The sequence below is a fragment of the Egretta garzetta genome, unplaced genomic scaffold (assembly GCF_000687185.1).
Source record: "Egretta garzetta isolate BGI_Z169 unplaced genomic scaffold, ASM68718v1 scaffold418, whole genome shotgun sequence".
NCBI lineage: Eukaryota > Metazoa > Chordata > Aves > Pelecaniformes > Ardeidae > Egretta > Egretta garzetta.
The window spans coordinates 254,307-269,090 of NW_009260492.1; the positions used below are offsets into that span (position 1 = coordinate 254,307).

General features: G+C 43.9%; 1 protein-coding gene across 4 annotated transcripts in view; it reads right to left on the minus strand.

The window, feature by feature from the left end:
- DOT1L (DOT1 like histone lysine methyltransferase) overlaps window positions 1-14,695 on the minus strand; it is a 72,728-nt gene extending 58,033 nt beyond the window's left edge. For 3 of the 4 annotated variants that reach the window (XM_035899751.1, XM_035899750.1, XM_035899749.1), the window contains exon 1: window positions 14,673-14,695. In XM_035899751.1, the coding sequence (XP_035755644.1) occupies window positions 14,673-14,675 (3 nt within the window). In that variant the 5' untranslated portion in view covers window positions 14,676-14,695. The remainder of the gene's footprint in view (window positions 1-14,672) is intronic. The other variant, XM_035899754.1, reaches the window with a different exon arrangement.
- Window positions 14,696-14,784: the final 89 nt, after the last annotated feature.

Sequence of the window (14,784 nt, forward strand, 5' to 3'; positions counted from 1 at the left end):
TACAAGCCAGGATGCCGCTGGCCCTCTTGGCCACCTGGGCACCCTGCTGCCTCCTATCCAGCCCCCTCTCGACCAACCCCCCCAGGGCCTTTTCCGCCGGGCAGCTTTCCAGCCCCTCTGCCCCACGCCTGGAGCGCTGCCTGGGGTTGTGGTGACCCCAGGGCAGGACCCGGCCCTTGGCCTTGTTGCCCCTCACCCCATTGGGCTGGGCCCATGGCTCCAGCCTGGCCAGGTCCCTCTGCAGAGCCCTCCTTCCCTCTAGCAGATCAAGACTCCCACCCAACTTGGCGTAGTCTGCAAACTTTCTGACGTGCACTCAATCCCCTCATCCAGATCATTGATAAAGACATTAAAAAGAACTGGCCCCAAAACTGAGCCCTGGGGAACACCACTTGTGACCAGATGCCAACTGGATTTAACTCCATTCACCACAACTCTTTGGGCCCGGCCATCCATCCAGTTTTTTTTACCCAGTGAAGAGTACAGCCATCCAAGCCATGAGCAGCCAGTTTCTCCAAGAGAATGCTGTGCGAAATTATGTCAAAGGCTTTACTAAAGTCCATGTAGACAACATCCACAGCCTTTACCTCATCCACTAGGCAGGTCACCTGGTCAGAGAAGGAGATCAGGTTGGTCAAGCAGGACCTGCCTTCCATAAACCCATGCTGACTGGGCCTGATCGCCTGGTTGTCCTGTATGTGCCACGTGATGGCACTCAAGATGATCTGCTCCATAACCTTCCCCAGTACTGCGGTCAGGCTGACAGGCCTGTAGTTCCCCGGATCCTCCTTCCAGCCCTTCTTGTAGATGGGCATCTCATTTGTACCTCAGCTGGGACCTCCCCAGCGAGCCAGAACTGCTGGTAAAGATTGAAAGTGGCTTGGTGAGCATTTCTGCCAGCTCCCTCAGTACCCTTGGGTGGATTCCATCCAGCCCCATAGACTTGTGAGAGTCTAAGTGGTGTAGCAGATCTCTATGAGCCCTCTAAGAAAAAATAAGGCTTAAGGAAATACATTTTTTCAAGTTTACAGACTAGCAGAAGATTTACGTGAAGGAACTGTCATTCTACCTATTTCTTTGTCATTTCGTGAAATCAGGAATTGTGTAGCTGAAACCGGTGAGGATTATTGGTATGCAGTAGGTACTTGACTGCAAGTTCCACAATGAACAGCTGATTTCATCGACCTAGCATCTGGTACATGCTCACGTCTCCATATGGGAATTAAGATTCTAGCACAGTGAATGGTTTTCTAAAATAAAGCATCAAATAAACAGTAGGAGTGGATATCAGTGTAGGAAAAAACCTCACAGTACACACAAAAGAAAAAAGGAGGCCTGAGTACACAGACCTTTTCATGAACTGAAAAACAAAACACACACGCACAAAACACTTTATAACTTGTGCACTGCGAGTATACACTAGACTGTGAGCCATGGATGCTTGTTGACTTTAATTTGGGAGTTTACTCAGGAGCAGCAGAAGCACAAGTGAGTTTAGCAAGCCATTCCAAATTCATGCTAAAAAAGCCCTTGGAGCTGTATGTACACACACCATGCTACAAAAAAAAAAAAAAAAAAAAATCTATTTTAGGGAAGTTACAGGAGTTCCTGTACATGTTGTTGTATCCATCTTGTGAAGCCTTAGTTACCAGAGCCCATCTGCACAGACTTGAGGTAATACTTAAGACATTTATTTCTTGAAGTGGCTTTGACCTTTTAATTACCAGTCCAGTATCTGAGGACCTTCCAGAGTTAGAAGTGTAAAGGCTCACTCACTCTCAAATAATTTCCCTTGTCTTCTGCTGCAGAAATGTCAGTTCTAGAGAGTTACCAGCGGAAAATTCTATAGCAAAGGGTAGGGACAGGCAACAGAAAGCATAGGATTGGGGGCAGGGGAAGGAAGGGAAACACTAACGGACAGATGACAGAAAACAGCTGGGATTATTTCTATTTCTTCAAGGCGTGGAAGGACATGATATAAGTAAAATAGAAACTTTTTCCATCAGTATCACAGCTTACATATCTGCATGAGGAAACAGATTTCCCCTTCTATAACCAATTTATATACTTAGGATCAGCCAGCCTTGTAGAAGTTCTCATTCCAAGAAACTTGTACAAAGCCCTTTAGATACCTGGATAAAAATCTCATGACTGAGAGGGAAAGGCAGACAAACATTTCTGAAGTCTGTTATATTAAAGGTATGAAGGAATGTTTCCTATTTTGCCAGGAAAAGCTTTTGTTTTAAGAATGCAAAAAGTAAACCCCATATCTAGGAGTCACACGGGAGACTAAGCAAAGAAAACCAAAACATTCCTGTTATAATATCAAAAAGGAGAAACAGCTAACATAACAGTAGTCGGGACATTTGGGATCAAACACTCGGTGGCTTAGAAGCTGAGCGTTACCTTGGTCGCTTTTCACAACAGCATGCCGATGCTACGCAAACACCCTGAACATCGCAAGCCATGCAGAACAGATCTGGGGTTCTGCCTCCTCCAGTCTATGGCGTTCGCTCAGGACCTGGAGTGGGACTGCCCAAACCCAACAGAAACCCACAGCAGCAATGGTCACCCCGTTTAAGTTCAGAAATGCCAGGTAACTCATTCCATTGATAAATCTTGGCCTAGAAAACAGGGAAGCGACTGAACTAAAATCTGCTCCTGACTCTCAATGCACATATAAAAGAAAAAAAAAAAAAGCATACAGGAGGACTTTTTCTTATCTGCAAAGCATAAAAATAACCCAAGACAGTCAGCTCATCCATAAACATCCCCTCTAAATTTTCACCTTTCGCTACACGCAGAATTATCACAGTAGAAACCCCTTGGGCTGATCTAGCTCTTCCAGTAAACTGTGTTCCTGTATAGTAAGAATATGCTTTATCAACATAAGCACATTATACCAGAAAAGTGAATTCACGCTTATTCTGGCATAACCGTTTTCTCTGAAGAAGCTCTATTCTTCATTGATGGTTTTGGACAGTTTCAGCGCTAGCAGAACACACGGAGAAACCCCTTGTCCTATAGGGCTTCATGAAAATACCCCTATAAATGACCAAAATTGCTTAATTAACAGATTCCTTTGTCTTGGGTTAAAATGAGAAAAATACATTTTTTTTTTTTAAAAAAAAAAAAAGAAGAGAAAAGAAAAAGAAAAATCACAATGCACATCTACAACTACGGATCATTCAATTTAAGCAAGTGGTTTTATTAACACAACCTCAAGTGGAAACGCCAGCCAGAAGGGGCCTTTTGGAGCTTAGTTTGTGTCATGATCTAGGAATAATGAAGTTGAAAACGATTCCAACATTTACTGCTGCTAAACTTCTCACACTGAATCACCAGGTTTACTATACTCTATAACGAACATACTTTGTCCAAGTAGACAAGCTCCTGAGATCTCATGTGAGTCTCGCAAACAAAATCAGAGATGATTTCCTAACATTCAGAGCAGAGGCAGCCATGGAAAATGGGGGAAGGAAGTGGGGGAAACACATCTAAAGGAAATACAGAGCAGTTTCCCTTTCTTCAGAGAAACTTTTAGTCCCATTTCAACACTATGGTTGTAAGATTTAATAAGAATAGACATTAAACAGCACCAGTCATCACATCAGTATTCGTGCAATTGTTTATGACACTGATAGAGAGTCCTCAGCAACTCAAAAGGCAAGTTGAATAGAAACCTCACCAAAACCACAAATTTCACTCCAACCAGCATCAGCCTCTGCCCATCATCCCTTCAAGCAGATGCACTGGTTTTGGCCAGACACGCAGCTGAGCTCGGTGCAGCAGCTTTAACCCGGATCCTTGTACAGAGGCAGCGGCTGAACACTGAAACCAGCAGGTTGGGAGGGACTGACGGCAATTCCCAATGGCTCTGCTGCGATCACAGAGGTCTGACAAACCTTACACCTGGCTTGGCCAACAGTCAACCCCGCACAAAGATGGCCTGAAGCTTCTCGAATTCGGACACCTACTTTTTTTTTTTAAAAAAAAATCTTTTTCCAGGCTGCAGTGATCCATGACCAACACCAGCACGCCAGCTACATCTCTAGTACAGGCACGTTATACAAGCACGTCGTGTTATACTTTGGCAACAGTCATCTGTGAGAGCACAGCTTTATGCTGCATCTGCATCCGTACTCACAGTGCTTTGTCAGTAAAATATCCTGGTAAAGAGCCTCCTACAAACAGACTGGCTATCAATCATGAAAAACACTGTGCAGAAGCCTTCTGGATGAGTCTCAAGAAGCGTATCTGTTCTGTTCGCAGTCACGAGATGATGCCACGGTACTCTCTGTCACGAAGAGTTCCATTCATCCTCCAACTCCGCTCCAAGCTGTTCTCCCTCCCTCCTCCCCTACACACTGATGTGAAGCATACTACGTGCTGCGCGTTGGCCTGGCTGTACTTCTGCAATGATCTTATATTTATGTAGTTCGAGAGGCCCTTGGAATCTTCTGAGCCACATAAATGGAAGCTATTTCATGAGACAAGACCTTATCTCTTTAATGTGGTCTACACACTAAGTATTTGCAGTAAAAAGTTGCAGTCTATAGTAATTATTGAGAATGCCCAAAGCTATTCATGACAAGTTCATAAAAAAAAAAAATCTAAACACACATTAAAAGTTAGTTATTGCAGTCAATTCTCTCCAGCTGAACTTTATTATAAAGGGTTCTTATTTTCAACCTAAACGTTCAATTTCAAATTGAAACGTGAGCTCCCAGAGAAAATTCAATAGATTTTGCCAAGACATTTCGTTGGGAAAATAATGGAAAGCAAGCAGACACTTTTTCAAAAGTTACTTATAAGAGAATCCAATTTTCTATGGAAAAGAGAGGAGAACGGTTTCAGCCAGCACAAATGAAGGGCTTCGCAGTTCCCATTCTTGCAGCAGATTTCTCCAACCACATGTTACTACAACTCCAATCACAGGAGTTGAGGAGTCTGAAGCCAGGAGGGCACCCAGTGTTATTACTTTTAGTATGCTAGTGCCCAGAAGCCCTACCAGCATGCACGACTCCTGCTCACACACCATGCCAAGCCGACAGAGTCCTCCTACACAAATCAACAAGCTGTGTTAGCAGTTTTGTCTGTTAGGACATGGAGATCAGGCCACAGAGCGATTTTTAAGAGTTTGATCTTTCCCTTCACCTCTTCTCCAAAAGCTTCCCATCCTGATTGTTCTCAGGACCTTTTCCTGCAGTGTGGGCTCAGCTCTCTGATCACTGGGGGGGGGAAGGGGAAGGAAAAAAAAAAAAAAAAAAAGAGGGGAAAAAAAAAAAAAGGATAATGAATGTTTCTGTGTGTTTCAATGCTCGAGTCAGCCAGACCTCTTTGTACAAAAGACATTTTGTATCTTACAAATATGAGAAGCCCTATAGGTGGTTTTAAAGGCCAAATAAGGCAGTGCCCAAAAGCTCTTTCCAAACACGTATTTTTGTGCAATCATTATCGTGCTCTATAATCACATACTCTTTGTTTGTTAACCCAAATTTAAAAAAGAAAAATCATCAGAATGACCAGAACTTACAAGTTCTCAGTAGTAATCACAGCTATTACTCTAACACCAAGTCGCACTGTGCATCACATGAACAGTACCAGACATGTTTCAGTCATCTACGCGTGACTTTGTTCTACGAAGCACTGAATTTCTAACAGAAACAGCAGAATCGGAAGGGTTTGCAGAACACTCTGCAAGAGCAAGGTAAAGTGAAAATTGCAATTTGTTACATTTTTGCCACAAGCTAGCTGTTATGAAGCCTTGTAATTCACACCGAATATAAAGCACTAGTCGGTCTTCCACTTGTGTGGCCGTTTTGGTTACATTTCCTCAAGTTATAATCCCTTTAGGATATCTTAATGGCATTATTTTGATATAATTCTGTATTTCAGTACTGCATCCTGGACTCTCGGGCGTACTTGTACAGGACTACTTATCTCAGAGTGCAACAATTCATACACTAAAGTGAATCTCTAACCTAAAGCAACAGATTTAAACATTGTACGCTTCTTCCTCAAACACAAAGAACATGTTCAATTAAATTGGGCAGCCGTCATTGCCCGAAACACGAAACAACACCCTAGTGCTCTTCCAAAGTCACATCTTTTTACATTTAGGTCCTTCTTAGGAAAAATGTGTATCCTCAGGGATAAGGGTAAATTGGGGCGTGGGAGCGAGCACTGTATTTTCCTAAACTTCATTTCCCCACATGCAAAGTGGGATCCTTGTGAGATCTGATCAGTCTACACAGCGCTACGTGGTGAAGGTAGCAAAAAGCAAAAATGGTTGGAAAATCCGGATGAGGTCTTGAAAAAAAGAAATACATTCATGTGCCTTCATCCAGTAGCTCTCAAAGCACCGTACAAAGAACTTTAAGACCCCTTATCTACTCTTCATAGACAGGAACATTTTTGTGCCCAGCTTTGACTGCCCAAGACTAAACTGTTCTACATTAAAAGCCATTCTTACCTTTGCAGAGCCAGTTTAGTGTTTGGCTCACTAGACCACACTTCCTCCCCCAAAAACAGGCTAGGTGACCAACGCAGCTCTTCAGAAGCGTGACAGACAAGCTGTGGTCAGGCATTTGCAAAGCCAGAGGAAGACATCTACAGGCTTCTCACTGTCCACCAGATGACTCCAAACAATTCAGAGAAAACAAAACCTGAAACAAGCTAGTCACAAGTAAATCAATGGCAACACTCGTGTACCTTTTAATGATTGTCTTTAGATACCATTCTGCTTCCAACATTTCAACCATCCTACACTGGCTCCCAAGTACTAAACAGCGACTCCACTCATATATTAACAGAAGTCATTTTGATTTGCCAAGTTCTGACCTGCATATGATCTCTTTAACTCGCAAAACAAAAGAGGTCAGTCTCACTAGCCCCTGGTTTTAAACAACAGCTTGGTTGCCTGTAGTGGCAGCTCTCTCCCCAGGCAGTGGTCCATAAATCCAAAGGAGAGGATGTTACAGCTGGAGACAAGATGGTTAGCAGAGATCAAAAAGATGGATTAGGAAGAGACAATCAATCTTGCAGAAGGCTAGTGGGACAAGTGCCTCTTTAATGTCCCCTAGGTTTCCTCCATCTGTGGAGGATGATAAGCATTTCTCTAGACACCAAGAAAGGCAACGTGAGCTGCTGCAGCTGCAGCTTCCCCACAGGAACCAGGAAAGCATCCAGCACTCTGCGTGGCACACGGATGCCCTCTCAAAAGCACTGCCTTCAGCCTGTCAGGAGTTTGCATTCCTCCTCTCCCAGGCTTTAACTTCATTTACACCCCGTCTAGAAAGATTCACCAGTACAGCTTCTATGTCCAGAGCACTCAATACACCTGCAAACAGTGGTTGATAAGGGTCTATGAAAAGCCGAAACCAAAGTACTTCCAGCTGCTACAGCGGCAAAGAGCTGCCTGCGGGCCAGCTGAACAAAAGGAAAGATCTCAAGCTCCACAGTCCTGCCAGCTAGTGCCTTCAGTCGCATCGCATTTTAAGGTCTTTGCCTCATGCTCAATTGCTAGCTACACTTTGAGAAAGGAAGAGGGAAAGTCTTCCCCTTGCAATATTTCATATTGTATAGCTAGACTTTGTTTGATATTACCAGATTTTATCCCAAATCAAGACTGCATCATTTAGCTTCCATGGCAACAACCAAAGCACAAGTTTTCTTACAAGTGAGACGAGGACCAAAAGTCTTCTTTGAAGCATCCAATTACTGTTGTTCCCTTAATCAAGAAAGTATAAGGACATTCAAAAGTATACATATATATTAGTATGTATAAAAAGAGATGTCCTGCAGAGAACAGCTTGTGTTCGTTCTTTTCCTCCCAGCTACAGAGAAGCAGAGAGGGAAGCAAGAGCTACCAAGACTGCATTTTGAAAGCCGTCTCCCACACAGCAAGACAGCAGACAAGCTTGAGGTAGTTTCAGTAGTTGGTAAGCTTACAGCCACACAAAACTAAATGGAAAACATGGAGGGCATTATGGCCTCCCTAATGGCTACTTAAGGACTTTTAAAGAAAAAATAGAGTTTGGTCCAATATCCAGAACATATCAAAAGTACAGACTTAACAAAAGAAATGGGCATTAGAAAAGAAGATCCAAAGTGCTCCGGGTAATCCTCATACAGCATGAGTACAGGTAATCCAGAATTTGTAGACAAGACAGTTGTGGATCTCGTAGCAACAGACCCGCACTTTTAGCTACCCAAACCACAATAAAACCGTTTTGCCTTTCCACCCAGCAATTCCAACTGTTGCTACGGACACTGCACAAATGCAAGAGGGAATGGTTCCCGTGATAGTGTGTAGGAGGGGCTGTATAAACATATTAACAGGCAATCACTCCACAAGAGTGTCTAAGGCAACATCCACATGGGACAGTTACAGAAGGATGACCTACTGGCTTTGGTCTGCATAAGTAAGAAGTAGTTCTATTATGCAAAAAGACAGACTAGTTAAAAAAAAATCCAAAATGTTGGAATATACACAGGAATGCAACTATTTTGGTAAAACAGTACCTTGCACTGGTATATCCTACTGCCCTTGCAGTTGAGTTTTAGGTAATTATAAACTGTTCCCACAATACGACAGCTGGAGGGAGCACGTGGATGCTGTAGCTATTTCAGCAGCTGAAGCACCATTTGATCGCTTATTCTGGGACAGAGCAGACTGCGGGGCTTTCACTTGAGTCAACAAGAAAGGTGGCCCTACCATCATTTCACAAACAGGTTAAACCAACGCAGCCACCGGCCTTGCCACTGCTTCCCCAAAAGCCACCTCTTGCTTTGGGCCAGCAGTGCCTGTGCACACACACAGCAAAGTCAGGAAGGCCTCAGCTAAAACTAAACCTTTTTGGTGTTTTGGCTTAGTTACCTTTCAACCAGACCAGTTCACCACACCAGTGTACAAACACACGGTTATAAGGGTGAGGGCAGCTTAGACACAACTGCAAGTGGACAGAGCCGTGGCAAGACTTGTTTCTACTTGCAGACGTACCAGTTTCAAGCTTTCACATAACCATGAACCATGTGTTAATAAAGAAATAACCCCCCCATGCAGCAGTAACTGGAGAGGTGCGGGTAGCAGAAAACAGCCATATACATCCACGCTACCAGAAACTTAAACCTTTATGTGAAACCTAAGCACAGGATTACTGCTGGTAAAATGAATACCCAGTCCCAAAACTGCTGTCGGCAAGAGTGGCTACCATCTCTTTCTCAGGCCCACAATCCTCCCACACCCTTGGTGGGTGCTGGGAGAAAGCTTGTGGCATAGCCGAGCTCTTCAGTCAGCATTTGCTGTCGGAACGGCTGATCCCCACCTCCTGCGAGGAAAACTGGCAGGCCAAAGGGAAGCATCCTGCTGGCCCCTGGTAGGACAACATCATAAACAACCGCTTCACCTTCCGTAAAGATACTCAATCTGGGACAGCTCCGAAATTCTGCTCCCGCTTAACGTGCATAAATATTCTGCTACAACAGAAGTCAGCAATAAAACCTTGCATTCTTTCTGAAGCCCGCTGAGCTCCTAAAGAAAGATGGTTTGTGAGGTACAGAAGAAAAATGTGAATGGTTATGGTTTTCCCTCCGTAAGCTTCAACTTGTGCTGCAGAGCAGTGATACAAGCTACACCCAGTGCAGATTTTGAACCATGCAGAAGAACTTCCAAGTGCCGACCATTTTTAAAAGCTTCCATTTTAAAGACTTGTAAATGACCCTACAATATTACAACCTACTCTTCATACGTTGCAAATCGCTGTTTCTTCTAAAAAGCAGGGACGAAGCCAAAGCGAGATCAGTGCAGGCTCCAACCCCCGGCTTCAGAGGGTCAGCGGCTGCCAGAATCTGATCTCTCCCCAAAGGGCTTTGCTACCAACAGATAGGCAGACAAGAGGGAACCACCTGCAACCCAACAGAAATCCAGCTGAGGGATGAGAAAGCAGTCCTAAAAACTCAAACTTCTTAGGATTTCAGAAGTATACACTGTCCAACGCCAATAATATTGCTGAGCTCTAAGAAGTAAATAACAAATTAACACCAAAACCTCAGGAAATTGCCCTTCACACAACACAGAAAAGATCTGAAGGTTTCTCAGTTGCAGAAGCAGTATTAAACCCCGTTCATTTCTACTAAGCAACTCATTCAGAACTTTCTGTAGCGCTCTGTTTTTTTTAAAGTTTCCAATGCTTCATTTAGCTGTCTTCGGTAGTTCCTTAGATTTTCCCCTCTAACACTAAAAAGTTCTTTCAGTGTAGATTTTTAGGAAACTCTCATTCACTCATTAAATGAAACAAAACGAAATACTCAAACAGGAACTCCTTCGTTATTCATAGATCTGTTCATATCTATGAAGCCATCATTTCCTGCTGCAAAATATACTCACCCTCTTCCTATGCTCTAAAAATACCTACTCAATTCGATATCTATAGCAGCATGTGGCAAATACCATCGTATATTCAGTTTTATTTCTTGTTCCTCTTCAGTGTTAGTTTTGTCTTATCTTTAATAATTACTACATATATAAGTAAATATATCACATTCACGATTCCTAATATGAACTTCTCTTCCTTCTGTGGATCTTTCTGTTAGGAAGGAGAAAATAAATTAATCAAAAATATTTTAAATATGTTGAGATACTTCATGGTTATCCATCTGTGATAAGCTTTAATCAGACAGTCAGAGGTTAACTCAGAGCAGGAAGAAAAAAAAGCAAGGCAGTATGAAAGGAGAAAAAGAAAGAAGGAAGAGTACAAAAGTAGACATATGGTTGTCTGGGGAGAAGGGTGATTAAATTTCCCATAAATCTTGCATACCAAGAGGTAAGATATTTTGCCTAAATTCCCAGGAGAAACACAATTCAGTCACATATCTGAGACTTGAAAGGATAATCATCCCCATATATATTAAGGCTGCCATGAAGGACAAGAGTTGGAGTTGCATGTGGTGGCATGGATTTCCCTTGGCACACTAAAAGCTTTCAATACTGTGTCCGACTGTAACTGATGGGTGACTTTTAGGTAGATAAATATGAATTGCCAGAGCTGAACTCTGGCCAGGACAGCCACATTAATCCTCACTCATCTGCTGATAGGGGGCAAAGAAAAGGCAATCTTGAACAGCTACTCTGTCTTTCAACAGTTACCTTTCAGATAATTCAGTTATATGGAAAATAAAGAGTACTGTGGTCTTAAGATGCAATACAAGAGCACAACTTTTACTTGTCATACAGAAATACTAGGGAAAAAAAGTGTATGTTAACTGAACTCATGATTTATCTCGTATCCAACGGGTCAGAGCTTTGAACAAAAGCCAGTCTGAAAACTGAACAAGCACCAATTGTCACTCATGGCAAGTTATACTTCAAAGGCTAAAGCCCAGAAGAAAACAGCTATTCTGTAATAACAACATGCTGCGCAATTAAATGCTGTACGGTTACGGTCTCTCTTGCCTTGTGAGGCCACCTCACCTCCCAACAGCACATTGCTGGGTTCCCTTTGGCATTTGTGAGAGCAGAAAAGAACAGAAAAGTGATGCAACGGTGCCAACTCTGTTATTTGCTTCTGTTTATTTGCTGGGCAGCAGAGAAACCGAAGTAGTTTTGAAACTACCGAATCAATTATTTCCCAGTTTTACATTATTCACTCTCCCCACTCCACATTTTTTTTTTTTTTTTAAGAATTGGGGAAAGCAGACGGGTGTTGAGAAATCGGAAGTCTACTGAAGTTTTCAAACCTTTTCTTCACTAGCGAAGTTTCTATAAGTAATTAGTCATCCCCACAAGCATTTCCCAACAAGCTGCATCAACAGCATCTATTAAGTCAGAGAAAATCCCCTAACCTCTGCCACCACCGCTGAATTTCTGGGCGATTACTCAGGGTGTGAGGAGGTTTTGCCTGGCAAAGCCAGCTCAACAGTTTCCTCCGCTTGCCACCCCCTCCTTTGTACCAGCACTGCTGCCCTGGGAAGGCAGCATGAGTCAGATTACAGATCAGGGCGGAGGGGGGGCCGGCTGTGAAAACACTGGAACATTTTTTTCCAGCCCAGATATTTTCAGCGATCCAGTTCACAGAGCCGCCCCACACGCAGCTTCACAGCAGCACAAGAGAGGGTTCACCACCACGCGTAGGAACGGCAGACAGCGGCTGAAGGGACACCGTGCCCCCCCAGCAGCCCACCTTCCCCCTCCAGCACAAACTGATCCAAAGGAAAAACCACACGCACGTGCAAAACGTGCAACTGTTTTCCAGCAGCTCATCCTGTCGGAGTGTAATGGAGCATGGGGTAAGGAAGGGCTGGATCTCTGTGGGAAAAAGAGCAAGAGGCTGGGGGGAGGCACAGGCCCACCCCTCAGCAGCGGCCCGCAGCTCCAGCAGGTTAAGGTGCAACATCAAAGGGGCCAATTTAGGTCCAATTTAGGACCTTCCTAAATTGATCTTACCATACTATGCTGTGGAACTCAGCTTCAGCAACTACTCCCACACCTACTCCCCTGTCTCAGAAGTCAAAGCTAGTCATCAGAAAAAACTATTTCCAGTAAAGCTGAGTGACACACACACACACAAAAAAAGCCCTAAATTCTTAAACAAGGTTTGTTATTCATCTCTACCGTTGATCTTTAATTTCAAAGGTGACACTCCCTGCTGGGCTGCGATTTTCATTATCACTGCCTGCCCTTGAGCTTTTCCAGCACAGCACATTCCTTCGGTCACAGAATGGTATCAGCTGTATCACTGGTGGAGAGAGGAGAGGAGAAAAAAAAAAAAAAAAAAAAAAAAAAAGAAAAAAAAAAAGAAAAAACCCACACCACACACACACTCTGCACCCTTCCACCTGTACAAAGTCCAGCATTATCAAGCTGGTATCCCATTACTCCTCGGCAGCGGACACACGTACACCTCGAACAGCTGCAGGGTGATGCTCTGACAACGCTCAATTAGTCAACGAGAATTTTTTGCCGTTACAGCTGAGTGGAAAGTCAGCAGCAAAGAGGAGGAACACAGGCAAATCAATGAATTATTCAAGCCAGACTTATCCTCACAGTTGCTAATTTGGAGGCTTAAGCTTCAGCAGCTCACGGCAGAGGTACCTCACCCCGGTAAGACGCGCACAACAGCACAGCCAGGACTGTCCCCTCCTGAGACAGAGTCAAGGGCCTGAGATTTCCAGGCTGGATGATGGGAACAAAATTGGTAAAAGATACCCAGAGCGTAACCCTACCGGGACCCACAGTGGCTTGCCCGTCAGCAGCCTGTGCTGCAGAGGTTCCCAGGCGCTATCACAGCACAACTGCCCACTCCTTACAAGTCAAACAGAGAGGGGAGGGAACACGGCACACAAAAACCTGACACACACGGAGGTTTTCAGTTATCTTGCGGGGGAATGCTATTCAGCAGGCGAACAACGGGAAGGCCTACCAGATGAAAAGAGCAAGGCAAGACAGGCAGATGTCTAACTCTGAAACTTGAAAGGACTTGCACACTATTTAACATGACAGGCAGCGAGTCATTTGCAGCCGTCCGGGTGAAGGACGCAGTGCCACGACAACATAAGCCACTCAAAGTCAACACCAGCCCTGTCCTCCTCTCATCACCTGGCTGTGCCTCGCCGTCCCTCCTTTGTCACCACTGGCACTTACTTTGATCACACTGCAAACCCATTCAGGGCAAGCCTAAAGGAGAGGAGAGAAATGAACCCACAGCGTCCTCTTACTGATGCACATGCTGCCAGGGAACAGGCTTTTCCACATTCACAAACTCAGGGTGCAGTTTAGCAAACATTGATTTTGGAGACAATAATCAGCTTCAGCAGCTCTGAAGCCTCCTGTTGCTCAGTTCTATAGGCAAGCAACCCCTCACTGGTGCCAGAGATGCATCAGCAGAACCATGCCAGACCAGACTGTGGAACCGATACAGATTTTTAAAAAAAAAAAAAAAAAGAAAACCGAAAAAAACAAAAAACCACCAAAACCAGAAACAAACCACCCCATGCACCTTTTTTTCCGCCATGCACAGTAGGCTGGGACTCCTAAAGCAGGAGCTGTTGTCAAGAGGCGTTCAAAGTACAACCTCAGACACCTCACAGATTCATGGTATGAAAAATGTCCATATTTAAACCCAATAAATATTCAAATTTAACTATAGCAAAAGTCAGAGACAAGAGAATGAACCAATTTAAGGGCAATCCTCTGGAATATACCTAAACATCCACAAGTGTTAGAACTACAAGGGGATGTCACCCCAGAAGGGGTGAATCCATCACTTAGATCCACCTTAGATTACTTAGATCCATCAGATCTAAGTAATAAGGACCAAGTCATGCATATCAGTTCTTGAAGTATGACTACAGATGCCATCCCCTATCAGCATTAGCCTATTTAAGACCACCTAGATCCATTAACTCTGCTCGCTCACCCATCCGAGCACCTAACGTACTTCCTTTATCCAGGCCTGTATCTCACCCAATACCAAAATTAAAATTTTTAACACAGTATCATTGGTGTCTGGCAACCTAACGCAAGCAAAAAACAGGGCAGGTACGTGGGAGTCAAGGAGTTAAACGGCATACAAAAGAATAAACTCACTTCGGCTCTGATTAAGCAGGGCAGGCATAAAAACAGAGGTCAACATCAGAAAATATTTTGTGAGTCATGAGGAGAGATTACTCACCATGCACTATTCAACTTACTCATCACAGTGTGCTACGGACAGAACTGCTCACCATGTATTCATTAGGAAACCGTGGCCTTTCCTTTGAGAAAAGCAGAAGGCGGGGGAAAGA